The sequence below is a fragment of the Ambystoma mexicanum genome, chromosome 5q (assembly GCF_040938575.1).
Source record: "Ambystoma mexicanum isolate Mex_15411 chromosome 5q, UKY_AmexF1_1, whole genome shotgun sequence".
NCBI classification, from domain to species: Eukaryota; Metazoa; Chordata; class Amphibia; order Caudata; family Ambystomatidae; genus Ambystoma; species Ambystoma mexicanum.
Window position 1 is genome coordinate 1274627007 of NC_090933.1, and position 14018 is coordinate 1274641024.

General features: G+C 48.0%; 1 protein-coding gene across 27 annotated transcripts in view; it reads right to left on the minus strand.

The window, feature by feature from the left end:
• Positions 1-14018, minus strand: part of SCRIB (scribble planar cell polarity protein) — a 1329907-nt gene that overhangs the window by 135038 nt on the left and 1180851 nt on the right. For 25 of the 27 annotated variants that reach the window (XR_011278687.1, XM_069621824.1, XM_069621823.1 and 22 more), the window contains one exon: positions 5974-6120. The exons of the other annotated variants lie outside the window; for them this stretch is intronic. Coding sequence is in view for 24 of the 25 variants with exons in the window: in XM_069621824.1 (XP_069477925.1) it covers positions 5974-6120 (147 nt within the window). In the remaining variant the exon portion in view is untranslated. The remainder of the gene's footprint in view (positions 1-5973; positions 6121-14018) is intronic. 27 annotated transcript variants of the gene reach the window in all.

Consider the following 14018-nt stretch of genomic DNA (forward strand, 5'->3'; position numbering starts at 1 on the left):
CCTTTTTGCTTCCGCTTTCTCTTCCTCTTCCCTGCTGATGCACCCGACTGCTCCGCGCACTGGTCACCCACTGAACTCGGGCCCAGGCTCCTGCATGTCTACTTGCCCTTGCACTGCCATCGGGCTCTCCAGCACTGAAGGGTCTGTATATGCAACCCTACCGTACCTTCTGTCTGCACTTATGAGCCACCCGCTGGCTGCACTTGTGAGTTAACTGCACTCCCCCCCACCCTCCCCTGTGGCACTTCACCCCTTCACTCTTCCCCCACACTTGCACGATCCGACTGACATAAGGCCTAGTAAAATAATGATTTTGTGCTTGCTTCGTTTCCCCCTCCTTGTCTTGTCACACCTAGAAACACTTGTATACAGGTGCATTATAAATGCCACATCAAATCATGCTGTGAGGTCTTCCCAGACTTGTCCTTCGTCGGCTTATCCATGGACACAGTTTTGCCGGGTTTGGGGACTGCCTCTTTGAAGAGGACACTTTCAATGTTATGCTCACCGTAGAGGTCACTGGTGATGGTGATCGCCTTTTGCCCGACTCGGGCCCAGCATCAGCAGTGAACGCAGCGGCGCAGTGCTTGGCCTTCTCTTTGACCCCTGCTAGCGGGGCATCCTCAAAGGATCTCGACCTCCTCTCTGAGAAAGTTTGCTCCTCGGACCGGCCGGTCGGTCCTAGATGAGACTTGACACCGAGTCATTGACCTTGCTCGACTTGAGCCATGGCGACAATCTGCTCTAGCAGTCTTTTTTGGTTTCCTTTGAGAAACCACGGCACACTTAGCATCCCTCCTCATCGTGGTCCGGATGCAGGCAATATAAGCATTTAGGATGCAGATCTTCCCTGAAGACTTTCCTTAATCGACACTTCGTGCAGAGTATGAAGAGGCTTAGACTTTCCTTCGCACTCATGGTTGAAAAGGCGCAAAGTAGGTCCAAGGCCGGGCTGTCTTGAAACTTCAATGACGATCTGACGGTGGATGAAGGTCTTCGCCGGAAGAGAATCCCCGCTTACGGCATCTGTTCTTAGTCAGATATTTAAGCAAAAATCAGTAAAAATTCCAACTATTTGGGATAAAAATCTGAAAAATAGCTCAGAAAGCAACTTGGACTCCCAACACTGAAGCATGCAGTAAAAATCTTAAGATGGCCACCAGGGGTGGAGCTTAGGGAGAGGAATGTCATTGGATCAGGGCAGTATGGCCCAGATGACGGCGATTGGTTTAGAGGAGAAATACATTTTTAAAGTTAAAGTTAAACTGTTTTTCCTTATACCGAGGCTTTCCAGCTTGACGATGGGAAATCTTTATGTGCATGTGAATCCATACCAGAACCCATGCTGACGGACCGGCTCCATGGCGCCTTTTTCAACATGGCCTGAACCTCATGTAGCAGTTAGCCCATGTGAAGTTCTTGACGTGTGACAGGAGGAATGAGTCTTGAAATTCCAAAGCGTGTCCTTGCTGAAGAACGCCCAGCACCCATTTTTCCATGGCAATCTTTCTCCACTGCTCGACAAAGTTTGATAGCCGGATTCCCACTGGCGTGCAACAGTGTGGGAGCGGATCCACGGTCGTTGCATCCTGCTTGGTAGCCTGCGGATTATGGTGACGCTTGCCTCCACTGCCATAGGGAGCGACCCCTGTAGGCTTCCTGGGTGGAGGAGAGGGAGGTCTGACGGTAGCGGGTAGAGTATCCCTTGGAAGACCTGGACATTCCACTTCAGGAAACGACGCCCTTTAATGCTAGGTACGCAGCGAGCGCACTGTGTGTTGGTTCATGCTAACCTGGAGAGAGACATCCACTGCCGTCCCAAACAGGTGGTCTCCATCGAAATGCATGCTCACAACCTTGGACTGCACGCCCGCACGAAAGTGCCGAAGGGCTGCACCATTCCCCATCTGGCAGAACCCTGAGTCTGCTATGTCAAGCGCCACTGTAATGGCATGATCTGAAGCCACCTCTCCATCTTGGAATAGGGCCAGGATCTTGGCCTTCTTGTCATCAGAAAGGAAATCCAGGATAGGATAAAGCTTGAACCAAAGCTCTCTGTCATAACGAGACAGGATGGCAAGGGTTTTGGCGGCCTTGATGGTAGATGCTGCAGTTTAGATGATGCGTTTGACCACTGCATCTAGCTTCTTTCCCTCCTGGTCCGGAGGCACCATGGAAGACGAGGGATTGGACAATTGTTTCCTGGCGGCGGCAGACACCCGGAGTCCAGAGAAGGCTGCAACATGAGGCATCTGAGAGCTGATTACAGGACCCAGTATTTCTTCTCCAGACTGTCCTGCTTCGATTGGCATGGTACTTGGAGTTTTCATAATGGCCAATCCGCCCTCCCAAACGACGTACAACGATGAAACCGAGACAATGGTATTCTTCTCTTCTGGAACCAGTCTGACGAGAGTGGATGCCTTTGAGATGATGGCATGAAAGGAGTCCGTTTCGTCTGGTGGTGAAGCCCTGGTGGGCTCGTCAATGTCATGAGGTGCCCTGTCAGCGGGGACATAATCCCCATACTCATCCCTGTGAGTAGTCATGGTATCGCCTGATGCCTAGGTGGCCTGGGAGGACTTCGGGCCCGACTAGGCAGAGGGGCAGTAGAGAGCCATAGCTGAATTTCTGCCACTAAAGTGTGCAGAGTAGTCAGGATGTCCAGTGACGTATCCCTCGGTGCAAACAGTGCAGCCGAGTCTGGATCTGGGCGGAAGCCCCTTGGAAGAGCAAACAGCTGGTACGTCTCTTGGAACCGAGATCCCTCCTGGGATATCTGCCCCTGGCGCCCTTCATGGTCCGAGTAGAAATTCTCAGGCAAGTCATCCTCAGAACTGGAATACATGTGAGGAGGTATCCTCAGCGATCCCACAAGAGCCGGAAGGGACAACTTTGTAGGTCTTGGCAAGAAGTCTGATGGCCGCAGCAATTCCCTCACTCTATCAGAGTCCTTCGGGAAGGAGGAAACGATGGGGATCCGCAAAATGGGCAGCGCTGCCTTTGAGGTCGTCGTGGTCTGTACTGCTGATGGAAGCCTCAGGAGTAAAGAGACCCTTGGAGAAGTCATTGTGAAGATTGAAACGACGGTTGCTGTTGAACTTTGTCAAAAAGAGCAGATTCCGTTGACTGGATCGTCGACGACAAGGAGCTCATTGACGAAACAATAGTTGACAGCGCAGTGGTCCTGGTCGTTGATGAGGTGGTGGTGGTGTTAAGTAGACAGAGTCGTCGTTGATGGGGCTTGTGTCGCTAATGGTAACTAAGACGACAGAACCGCTGAAGGGTCTTTAGCAGGTCTGTCCTTCAAAGACTTGTTAGGGACTTCCTTGCAGATAGAGGGAACAAACCAGCTGGAAGGCTAACTGTCGATGGAGCAGGCGACGGGGACCGACCCCCTTTCCCAAACCTGATCCCGCAGCTTCAGCAACCTTCGAGGGATCAGATGGAGCATTGTTTTTCGCCTTCTTTGATCTCCCCTGGAAGAGCATCCTCAAAGGACCTAGACCTCTTCTTGTCTGAGGGAGCACGCTCATGGGACCTGCTGCTCCTGATCCTTCATGGTCTGACATGAAGTCACGGCAGACTTTGCAGCCGTCAGCGTTGATCCTGGTGAAGACAAAGGCAATTAAGATGCCGATCCTCGATGAAACTGTTTACCAGGATACAGGATTCGCAGACCCTGAAGAGACTCTTCTTCACCACATCTGACATGGTCGAGGCGAGATGTAGGCCCAAATTTGGGCCTGTCGAAGCCACAGAGAGAAGATCCAATGATGAAGACGACCTTCGCCGACAATGAACTCCTTGACGGTAGACATAGAAGAGATGAAAGAAAAACGAACAAAATATCAAATGAATCTAGAAATATCGAGGAGTGAAGCATGAGGACTCCCAACACTAGAAACATGCGGTAAAAATCTAAAAATGGGTGGAGCTTATGAGGACAAGGGTCATTGGCTGGGGGCAGTATGACCCAAAGGACAATGATTGGATATAGAAGAGAAGCAGTTTTCAGTCCAAAGCATTCTTTTTAAAGAGGATTCCCAGCCTGATGACTGGGAATATTCATGAGCATGTGAATCCATGCAAGACCCCATGCTGGATAAAGCACGACTCTCCAGCAGACAGCGTTCAGACAGCGGTCCCCCACTCATCGCACAGCCACAGTGCCAGTTGTGCGAACCACAATCCTTAGTGGCCTTGCAGCGACGGCTCCCGCCATGCATGTCAGCCTGGATCCAGCAGTGCCAGGATTTGTCCCGCACTGCTCCTCACAGACACCAGTAAAGCATCACTTGATCCAATGAGGTCCTGTACAGGAGTTTATAAATATTATCAGGCTCCGGAGTGAAGCCCCCATATTCGATGTAGACCCCCCCCACCCCTGAGCGCAGTTTCTGATTTGAATCCTTTTGAGCTAGGGGTTGATCTCATAGGCATGTGGTTGTGTTCTCTAGACAGATCGTCCGAGCGTGGTGGGTCCCGTCAAAGCCACCAGCACCTACGCAGTTGATGCCGGGCTTTGGCAAAGATGCCTCTTATCCTAAAGGTCTCCCTTTCCTCAGATTTGGAGCATTAGGTGGGAAACTATACCTGCTGCGCCGAAACCTCTGAGGAATCCACAGATCAGTGGTTCCTCTTTGATGGCAAAGAGCAGTGTTTCTAAGAATCGCTCTCGGGTCAAAAACTCTTACAGTGCTGCTGCATTTCAGGGCTGCAAGCGGTCCTCCATTTTGACCAGTTCCACTCTAGCGGACATGAAAAGAAGTTCTTGTGACAAAAGGTGAAAAGCTTTCCGGTACGCTGTTGCAAGGTCATTTGATGCATGAACTGAGACTATTTGCAATCCTGGGGACCCCTGGCAGTACTCCACGTAAGGTGTGGGGGGCTGCATTAGGAAAAACAGACACCACAACATAAGGAGAGGTCTCCCTGCACTGGCAACTAAAAAAGGGGTATCCACCATCACCCCAAAAAAAAGAGACTGCTGCTGGAAATTGAAAACACAAAATGTCAACTCCCAAGTCAATTAACAAATCCAGAAAGAGCAGCAGAGGGGGGTTCAAAACTAGGGGAAAGATTTGTAATGAAAACAAAACTCCCCAACAGGGCTACCAATGTAATTCAGATTAAAAATAAGTTGAAGCCTTCAATCTGCATCCTCACTTAATAAAAAAGACAAGCACACCAAAAAGTCAAAGACACAAAGTGGGTGAAACAACACATGTAGGTCGAGTGCATAGACATGGCAAAGTTATTTAACAAAGGTATTCCAAAACAAGGTAATTAGCATTAACGGGCAGGCGTTAAAATGTACACAGCAATAATGTCTCACTCTCCCGAGGGGACAGGCTCAAGCGCAGCGCGGGCAGGCCTTCAATAAGACATAGTGACATTACCAGCCTTATAAGACAAAAGACGAGGCCATTAGCTCCCTGGACAAATTCCCCTGGAAGCGAATACCTATGTACCCATGTATCTTTTAAATGAAAATCGGCATTAAGCCTACGGCACACTGAATTCCCTTAAAGAAAAATAGTGCAGGGAGCTAGCTGCAAGCCCTTTCGCCATTTCCATGGACATGCAGGTGGTGGTGACGTGTGAAGGCAGAGGCAAGCAGGAGGCAGTGGGAAAAAGGAGTGGGGGCAAGAAGAGGAGGTATGGGATTCTTGAGTGGGTTACCATGGAGGGGGTGGGTAAGGAATGGTGAGAGGGCACCAGTGGGACAAAATGGCAGACCTGCAAGAGAGGTGCCTATCTCCCATGTGCGCTAATGCAGACCAAGGATAAGCTTCACAGAGACACTGCAGCAAGCAGTACATCCTGTGGCTTATTTTATTTTACTGCTGTCCCTTACACTAACATACCGCAAATGACCACTACAAGCAGAGAAGCTGGACAAAGAAAATGCATGCGTGCTAGATCTAATCTGCATGCAGCAGGAGCTGCTGCTAGTGGCACTATGCACACCTGGAATGACCCGCTGATCCAACTGCTCCTGGGATGGGAGTCTGTGCTGGATTTGACGATTGACCTGGCGCAGGTACGCGCTGCCGCGACTGGTAGAGCTTTCTGGCCAGATCCTGCTCATACTGTTTAATACTCTCTTCCAAAGTGCTGAGCCGGAGAAGAAGCGAGAAGCGGAGGAGCAAGAGGAGGGCAGCAGCAGGAGAAGACGAAAGCAAACATCACAGCGGGTGAGGCGGGAAGGAAAGAGAGAGAACAATTGTCATAATGTGTCTAGTTAACTTGGGGAGAAACAAAGAAGACAGAAGCTGCAGTAAGGAAAACATGCAACATAACTTGTACAGCAACCAATTCACAAAACTAGAAAAAAGCAGGTACAGTGGAGAAATAAAGAGCAAGCAGTCTAAAAAGACAGAACACAAACAACAATCCACAGCAATAATTGCACCACACCTATGGATAGAACCTACAACAAGCGGGAATGCAAGCATTGATTGGAAGAGGTGAAAAAGAAAATAAACAAATGTGAGCCCGGTTTGAGGAAGCCCTTATATGCTTAGCTCTTGGTTGCCCTTTATTTTTACTTAATGTGGAAGAGACCCCATTTCTTTAATTAACGGCCACAGCACAAAAGTTATTTAAACATATATGATACTTTGGATATAAATATGACTTAACCTTCATGGCAGCTGCGGTTGGGCTACTATTAATGGATATTTTGGCCTCAAGCCATGCCGGCTAGACCTGCTGTACTTGGTTAGCTGTCATGGCCACCAAGCAGTCAATCAGCAGATACAATAAAAAAGGGATTGTGTTAGGAGGAGTCAGTTAGCCGGTCAGATAGCACAGCGAGTAGAGCGCTTGCTTTAACATCCGTGCAGAGCCAGCGGATGCAGGTTAGAATCCCGGCAAGGCCAAACTCATCCTTTCATACTTTCCAGGTCGATAAATGAGGACCACACACTGTGGGTAAGCAGCGCTCAGATGCCTGCGGATTTGTAGCGCTATATAAATGCAAAAAACACCACAATTGCACCAAATCTATTTCGTTTGAAAGGTTTTCCGGGTGCTGGATTCTCTAACCTTTATCAATTCTCGTGACCTAGGAGCAATGCTGTCAAAAAGAGATCAAAAGGACTTGCTGGAAACACCTGAATTGTGGACTGCAACAGCGCTTTCCAGCACAATAGTCTAATCGGAAAGGCTGGGTACAGACAGCAGAGAACTGGGTCGATAGCTTTCTTCTATCCCTGTATACCTCCTCCTCACAGGGAAAACATGCCCAAAACAGTGAACTAGAAGACATCCAGTATGTGGGAGGCTTCGCTGATGGTGCAGTGCATTCACAGAGTCACTGGTCTTATTAACAGAGCTACAGGTGACGGATAAATCCCAGTATCCATAGGGTTCTTCCTGTTTCTCACCAATTTCTCTAAATTGACAGGCATGTGGAAACTAGGCGTAAGAGGCAAAAACGTGCCTGGTTGGAGCAACAAGGCAGAAGGCGACAGTCTATAAACGTGCATCAAAACTCTTTTTCGCAGGCGGGGTGAGCCAATTTACTTAGTGATTTCTTCCTTCAAGGCCACAGGCAAGCTAAGCAAATCTGAAAATTGATACCTGAGGTTATAATCTTAAGTTTGGTATTTACATCATGTTTTTGTTCATGAAGTTTGCTGAACCATTCGTTCAGACAGAATTGGTATTTCTGCCAACTATCTGATTGATTTGTCTACCCATCATGTGCCTTCTCATGATGGTTAAATGCTTGTCTGAAATATGGTTTAAGGAAACGCAAAAAAGGAGTTTGTCAAATGTTCCCATGGAGAACTGCTTGTACTTCTGCCCTTTAATGTTCATTATATAAAAGAATTGATGAGCAAACAAAGAACATAAAGGAGCACTATCTAATGCACTCCAAGACACTGACCAATATCGACGAAGTGCACCTTATAAAATGCATAATGCATTCACCCTCATTTAAACAAAAAGGAAAAACTATTCTGTATCCTAGCCCAAACAATCTAGAACATGTTCCACTCTGAAGGGCCTTTCAGTTACATGTTCCAGACATTCCCGTTCCTGCCCACCACCAAGCATGCTCTTCAGATCCAGCAATGGCCCTACTGTTTCTATGAACAGAGAAAATCAAATGCACCAATGCTTTCTAATCATATTGTTCATATGACACGCAGGGTGCGCATCTAGAAGGGGAAATTACTTACCAGTAATGTTTTCTATGGATTAATCTCCCACAGATTCCTCATCTTGGCTTATAGCTATCCAGCGTCAGCTGTTCAGCATATTTTTGACAGGGGGCGTAGTGCCACTCGATCAAGTCGTCAAAGACTGTCGTTTACAGCCATTCGACAACAGACATGACATCAGGCGCAGTATAAAAGGATGCACTATGCCTCCTTACCTCAGTTCCCCACGAACCCCCCCCCCCCGGCCCCGGGTTCATCCCGAGGAAACATGCAGTAATGGGGAAAGGCACAGAAACAGACAGTAACAACCACTGCTTGCTTACTTTTTTCTTCCATATTTCAAACGCAACCAGAAAATGTAGGGCAGTCTCGTCAGACAACGGCTGCTGCCCAAAACGTAGCACTCTGCTCCTCATTTCACCACACACAGAAAAGTGACCGCAGAATGCAGTTAACGCCATAGACGTTCAAGCGGGGTAGGATGGGAGGGCGAAGAGGAATATGTGGGAGAAGAATCCATAGAAAGAAGATTACTGGTAAGTCATTTCTCCTTCAATGCATTACATTCTCCCAAAATCCTCATCGTGATAGACTCCCAAAGCAGTAATCATGCTGGAGGAGTGTTGGAAGCCACACCAAAAAGCTCTGCAGGACCACCCTACCAAAGCACACCTTTGCCCCATGCTGTATTGCTTGGCAAAAGTGTGCCGAGACGACCATGTTGCTGCACTATACATTTCTAACTGTCACTCCCCTCTGGAGATCCAAGGAGGCTGGAACCTCCTTAGCCGCGGTCTGGAAGCTTTCAGAAATGCCTAGCACTATCCAGCGAGAGATAGTTTGCTTAGTAGCTGCTCGCCCCAACCTGGATTGTGATAAAGCAACAAACAACTAGTCACCCTTTCTGAAAGAGCCCGTTCTAGCTATGCAAAAACTCAGCACCCTCTTGGGATCCAATCTTTGAAGGATGGGGTGGAGGATAAAGCGCTAGTAGGCTGATGCTTTGGCCCAGATGACATTTCCACCCCACTTTTGGCAAAAACCTTGGGTGCACTTTCAGAGAAACTCTTTAAAATACTTCAGGAAAGGGGCTTTACTAGAGTGCCTGAAAATCACTGACCCATCTAGCGGACATGATTGCCACGAAAAAATAAATCTTCAATGCGACAAGTTTGATGGGAGCTGAATGCAAAGGCTCAAATGGAGCCGTCATCAGAAAGGTGAGAACTAAGTTCAGATCCCAATCCGGGACTACAGAAGATGAATGAGGGAAAGGGGGGAAAGAATTAACAAGGCCCCTGAAAAACTAGGCCACCACCGGAACAATAAAGGAACCTGGTTCAGACTTTCTTTCCCTTCACTGTGCGCACACGCAGGCCTGATTTGGCTAGGGCCAACAAAAACTCCAATCACTGAAGAGGTGAGACACGACATGAGATCCACTCATTTCACCTTGACAAAGCCATAAAACTTCTCCATCTGCACACATACAGGCACTAATGGACGCTCTACGTGCTGCCAACAGCATCTCAAGTACCTTTTCGTCGAAGTCACAGTCCCCATAGCTCAGCCTCTCAACAGCCAAGCATGGAGATTGAGAGAGTCCGGATGAAGCACATTGCCTCCCGACTTTGATAAGAGGTCAGGCTTTCGAGGAAGCCAGAGAGGTGCGCATATGGCCAGGTCCAGGAGATCCGGGTACCACGTCCTCCTCGCCCAGTCTGGGGAGTTTCAAGGGGGGAGTGTAGGGGGGTCAGGATTAGGTGAGCCCTGACTCTATACGACTTCCTAAGAACCCAAGGGATGACTGGTATCGACTGGAACACATAACGGAGGTCAATGACCACTCCACTAAAATTGCATTCCCCTATTTCCCTCCAATGGGAGATTTCCTCGAAAAGAACTGCTTGCACTGTGTGTTGCCCACTGTTGCTAACAGGTCCACTGTTGGGGTGAAGATCTCCATAAATGACCTTCGGGCATAGCTCCCACTCATGGGAGCCCAAGCTCTGCCTGCTCAGAGCGTCGGCCAACCCATTCTCCAACCCCTGTCAGATGAGCTGCAGAGGCTGGTATGTTGTTCTCTAGCATCCAGAACCATACCTGCATGCCCTACCTGCACAGGGGCATTGATCGCACGCCTCCCTGCTTGCATGGTCACTGTTTTGGCCGTTACCAGAACAGGGTTCCCCTGCACAGAAGCTGCAAAAGCCCTCAGCGCCAGTCAGGCTGCTCGCAGCTCCAGGACATTGATGTGGTAACTGTTAGGACTGTTTTTCTGAAGTCCAACTAAGGGCTTAGTAAAACCATTCAATTGACACAGTACAAGACCCCGCTCTTAGCAGACCACGTCAGTTGTGCAGTGACACTCAGTAAAGAAATCACATTATCAACCAACACTGTTGTTATCAGGATACTTCTCTGAATAATGGAACACAGATTCAAGGAATGGTAAATACCTATGACTACTTTTAGGATAAAACAGATTGATTTTAGGTAAAGCATATACGTTTTTGCACCAAGAATTCTACAAAGCGTTAGATATTATATGTACTATTGTAATAATTTGACTTGATTTGATATGACGGGAAAAGAATAATGAAATGCAATTTTGTTTTTTAATGATGTATATGTTGAATGTGCTCGTTAGGGAGAATTTTCAGAAATGTGCTAATTCCCTTCCACCTTAGAGACCCCTAGCTCATTTTGCTGGACTTCAGGACATCTAATTTCTAACCTTTTTCTCACTCTCTCATGTATTTTTCTGTGATTTTAACTCTGTTTCTTTTGACTTTGGTGTCTGACAAATTCCATAGGCATCATCTTTACATTGTGACACACAGCACCTCCAGTGCAGTGGCAGAAGGAAGTCGCTTAGATTAAGCAAAGGTTTAAATACCTTCTCTTGGTGAAAATGCTGTTTCCAAGAGCAGTGAAGTGAAATTTACTTTACATTTTGTAACATTCTAGAGCCAGCACACACAATCTTACAACAGGGTGCTGGAGGGGTTACTTAGTATCCCCTTTGTCTAGTTTCTCATGTAACATTTTTATGTTACCATTTCTAAAATTAATGGCTGGTGGCAGTGGTTTACTTTTTACTACCATTGTGTGTTTTTACAACGGGCTCCGTTCGCAGCTGCAGTAAAGCACCCATGGGTGCCCATTTTGTCAAAATGGCCCCAGTCTTCGTTTTTCACCATTTCTTGTTGGAAAGGTCCTTTTAGAGATTTACTCTGCGAGCCAAACCAGGTTTGGTCCCTTTGTTTGTTTTGTCTTGTCTTTGGCAGAATTCACGAGTGAAGACCACCTCTGGCTCCAGTATGTCTAGCAGGGGCAGGAAGTGAGGGGGGTGACCGAAACTCCCTGTGTTTAATCCCCTTCGTTACAGGAATGCACCCAAAAGGCACTCGGCCACCTGGCTGCCCAGCAAGGACAGCCACCCTGCTGTATGATTGACAGCTGGGCTGGAATGAATGGGAGAAACCCGCATAAAGGGTGAGGCTTTTTGGCTTGGAAGGCAGAGTCGACCACTGGACCAAGGAATCCGAAGAAGAACTTGGAAGAGATGCCTGCTGCAACTCCTGGACCGTTGGTTTGCCCGGTGAAGCCCCGCTGCTGTGTTGAAGCTCCGGATTCGCCTCGACTAGAGAGGCCCTGCAAGGACGACTTCTCGCCTTCAGTTGGTGGGACCAATCAACTCCAAAGTAAGCCCGTCTGGACATCCTCTCGGAGCTGGCTGTATTTCTACTGCTGCTGCTGGAACTGAAGGGCCAGGGAGAGGAACACTAGATTGTGTGCGTTGCTTTTAAGTCGGACCCAGCGCTAGGAAGACCCTCTGGACTTCCCTGATGCAGGACTGACCAAGCCTGAGTCCCCTCAACAGAGTGCTGGACCCCAGAAGCAAGGAAAGTCTGAAGTTGTATCCGAGAACCATGATGTTGCTATTTGCTGTCAGATGTGAGGAGCTGAAACACTGAAGGACTGCTGAATTGAAGTTTGCCCATTGCTGCCGCTGACCTTCCCAGAGCATGAGTCCCCAGACATCCTCCCTCTTTTCCCCACGACTGAGGCTCAGGAAAAACAGGATCTGCAGAGCTGTACAGAAACAGAAGCCAGCTGGAACCATTTCTAAAAACCAGAGGTGCTGTCCAGTCTAAGACAACTTAACTGAGAGCAAGCAAGGCTACACAAGAAGAGTTGAGACCTGTCTTGGTTACCTTGCAGAGTTGCTATAGATTTGCCCGTCACACGCCTGCCAGCTTGTGGGCCTTCAAGTATTCTATTTTTCAACAAACATTTCTAAACAACATTGTGCATGACTTTTTACCTACCTGCAAAGAAGATCTTCAGCTCCCCTAGACATTGTGCAATTAACATTGGCTGTGGCTCCATGAGTGACTCTTCTTACCTCTGATCTTTATCTTTTCCCCAGGAAAGGGTTAATTTACTCAACATTGGAAGGTTTCAAAAGTACTTACCCGTTTATGAATTATTTGTTAACCTTTGTTTTATTCCCCTATCCAACCTTTGCACCAAACTCAGTATAGCTCTCAATGTACAAGTGATGAATCCATGTCCAGTGTCCTAGCTATTTAAGTCACCTGAGGGTGTAGGAAGTGTGTGTGCCATCCCCAATGGGTATCATCTGATTTAGAGAAACTAAGTGTGTTTTGAAGTAAATGTTAAGTGTTACATGTTTTGCTCCCTTCTGAAGAAGGCTTATATAACTGACTGTGAAATAAATGAATAATTGTTTTATTAAGAAACCTTGAGCGTAAGTGTTTATTTGAATAACGTACTATGAAACTCCTCCATAACATTACTGCTCCCACTGACCCGATAAGCCTGGCTGCTAAGCCACACTACCAACCTGTGTAGTTCAGACTTATACCAAAGGTTGAGTCTCTATCGCCAGGATGTCAGGGCTATTGTAGTGCACCCAAAGGGTACTGCATACTGTATTGCTTAACTCTCCTACCATTGTGTGTTTTTACCATGAGCTGCAATTGCAGCTGCAGTAAGACACCCATGGGTGCCCATTTCGTCAAAATGGCCCCAGTTTTCTTTTTCCCCATTTCTTGTTAGAGAAGTCCTTCTTGAGATTTACTCTGCGTGCCAAACCAGGTTTGGTCCTTTTGTTCTTTTTGTCTTTGGCGGGCTTCAGTGCTGAAACCAGCCTCTGGCTCCAGCTTGTCTGGCAGAGGCAGGAAATGAGGGAAGTGCCCGAAACCCCTGGTGCTTAATTCTCTTGGTTACAGGAATGCACCCAAAGGGGATAAGCCTTGTGGCTGTCCCCGGAGGACAGCCGCCCAGCTGTATGGGTGACAACTAGGCTGCAAATCAATGGGAGAAACCTGCATAAAAGGCAAGGCTTTTTGCTTGGAAGGCAGAGTCGACCACTTGAGAAAGGAATCCGAAGAAGAACTAGGAAGAGACACTTGCTGCAACTCCTGGACTGTTGGCTTGCCCGGTGAAGCCCTGCTGCATTGCTGAAGCTCCAAATTCGCCTCAACTAGAGAAGCCCTGCAACGGACTACTTCTCCCCTTGGGTTGGTGGGACCAATCAACCCCAAAGTGAACTTGTCAGGGCATCTTCTCGGAGCTGGCTGTACTTCCACTGCTGCTGTAGGAACCGAAGTGCCAGGGAGGGTAACACCAGATCGAGTGCATCGCTTTTAAGTTGGACCCGAGCTCCAGAAAGATCCTACGGACTGCCGACCTTCCATTCGTAGTGCAGGAGTCCCCAGATGTCCTCCCTCTTGTCCCCACGACTGAGGCCCAGGAACACAGGATCTGCAGACCTACACAGGAGCAGAAGCCAGCTGAAAGCAATTTTTC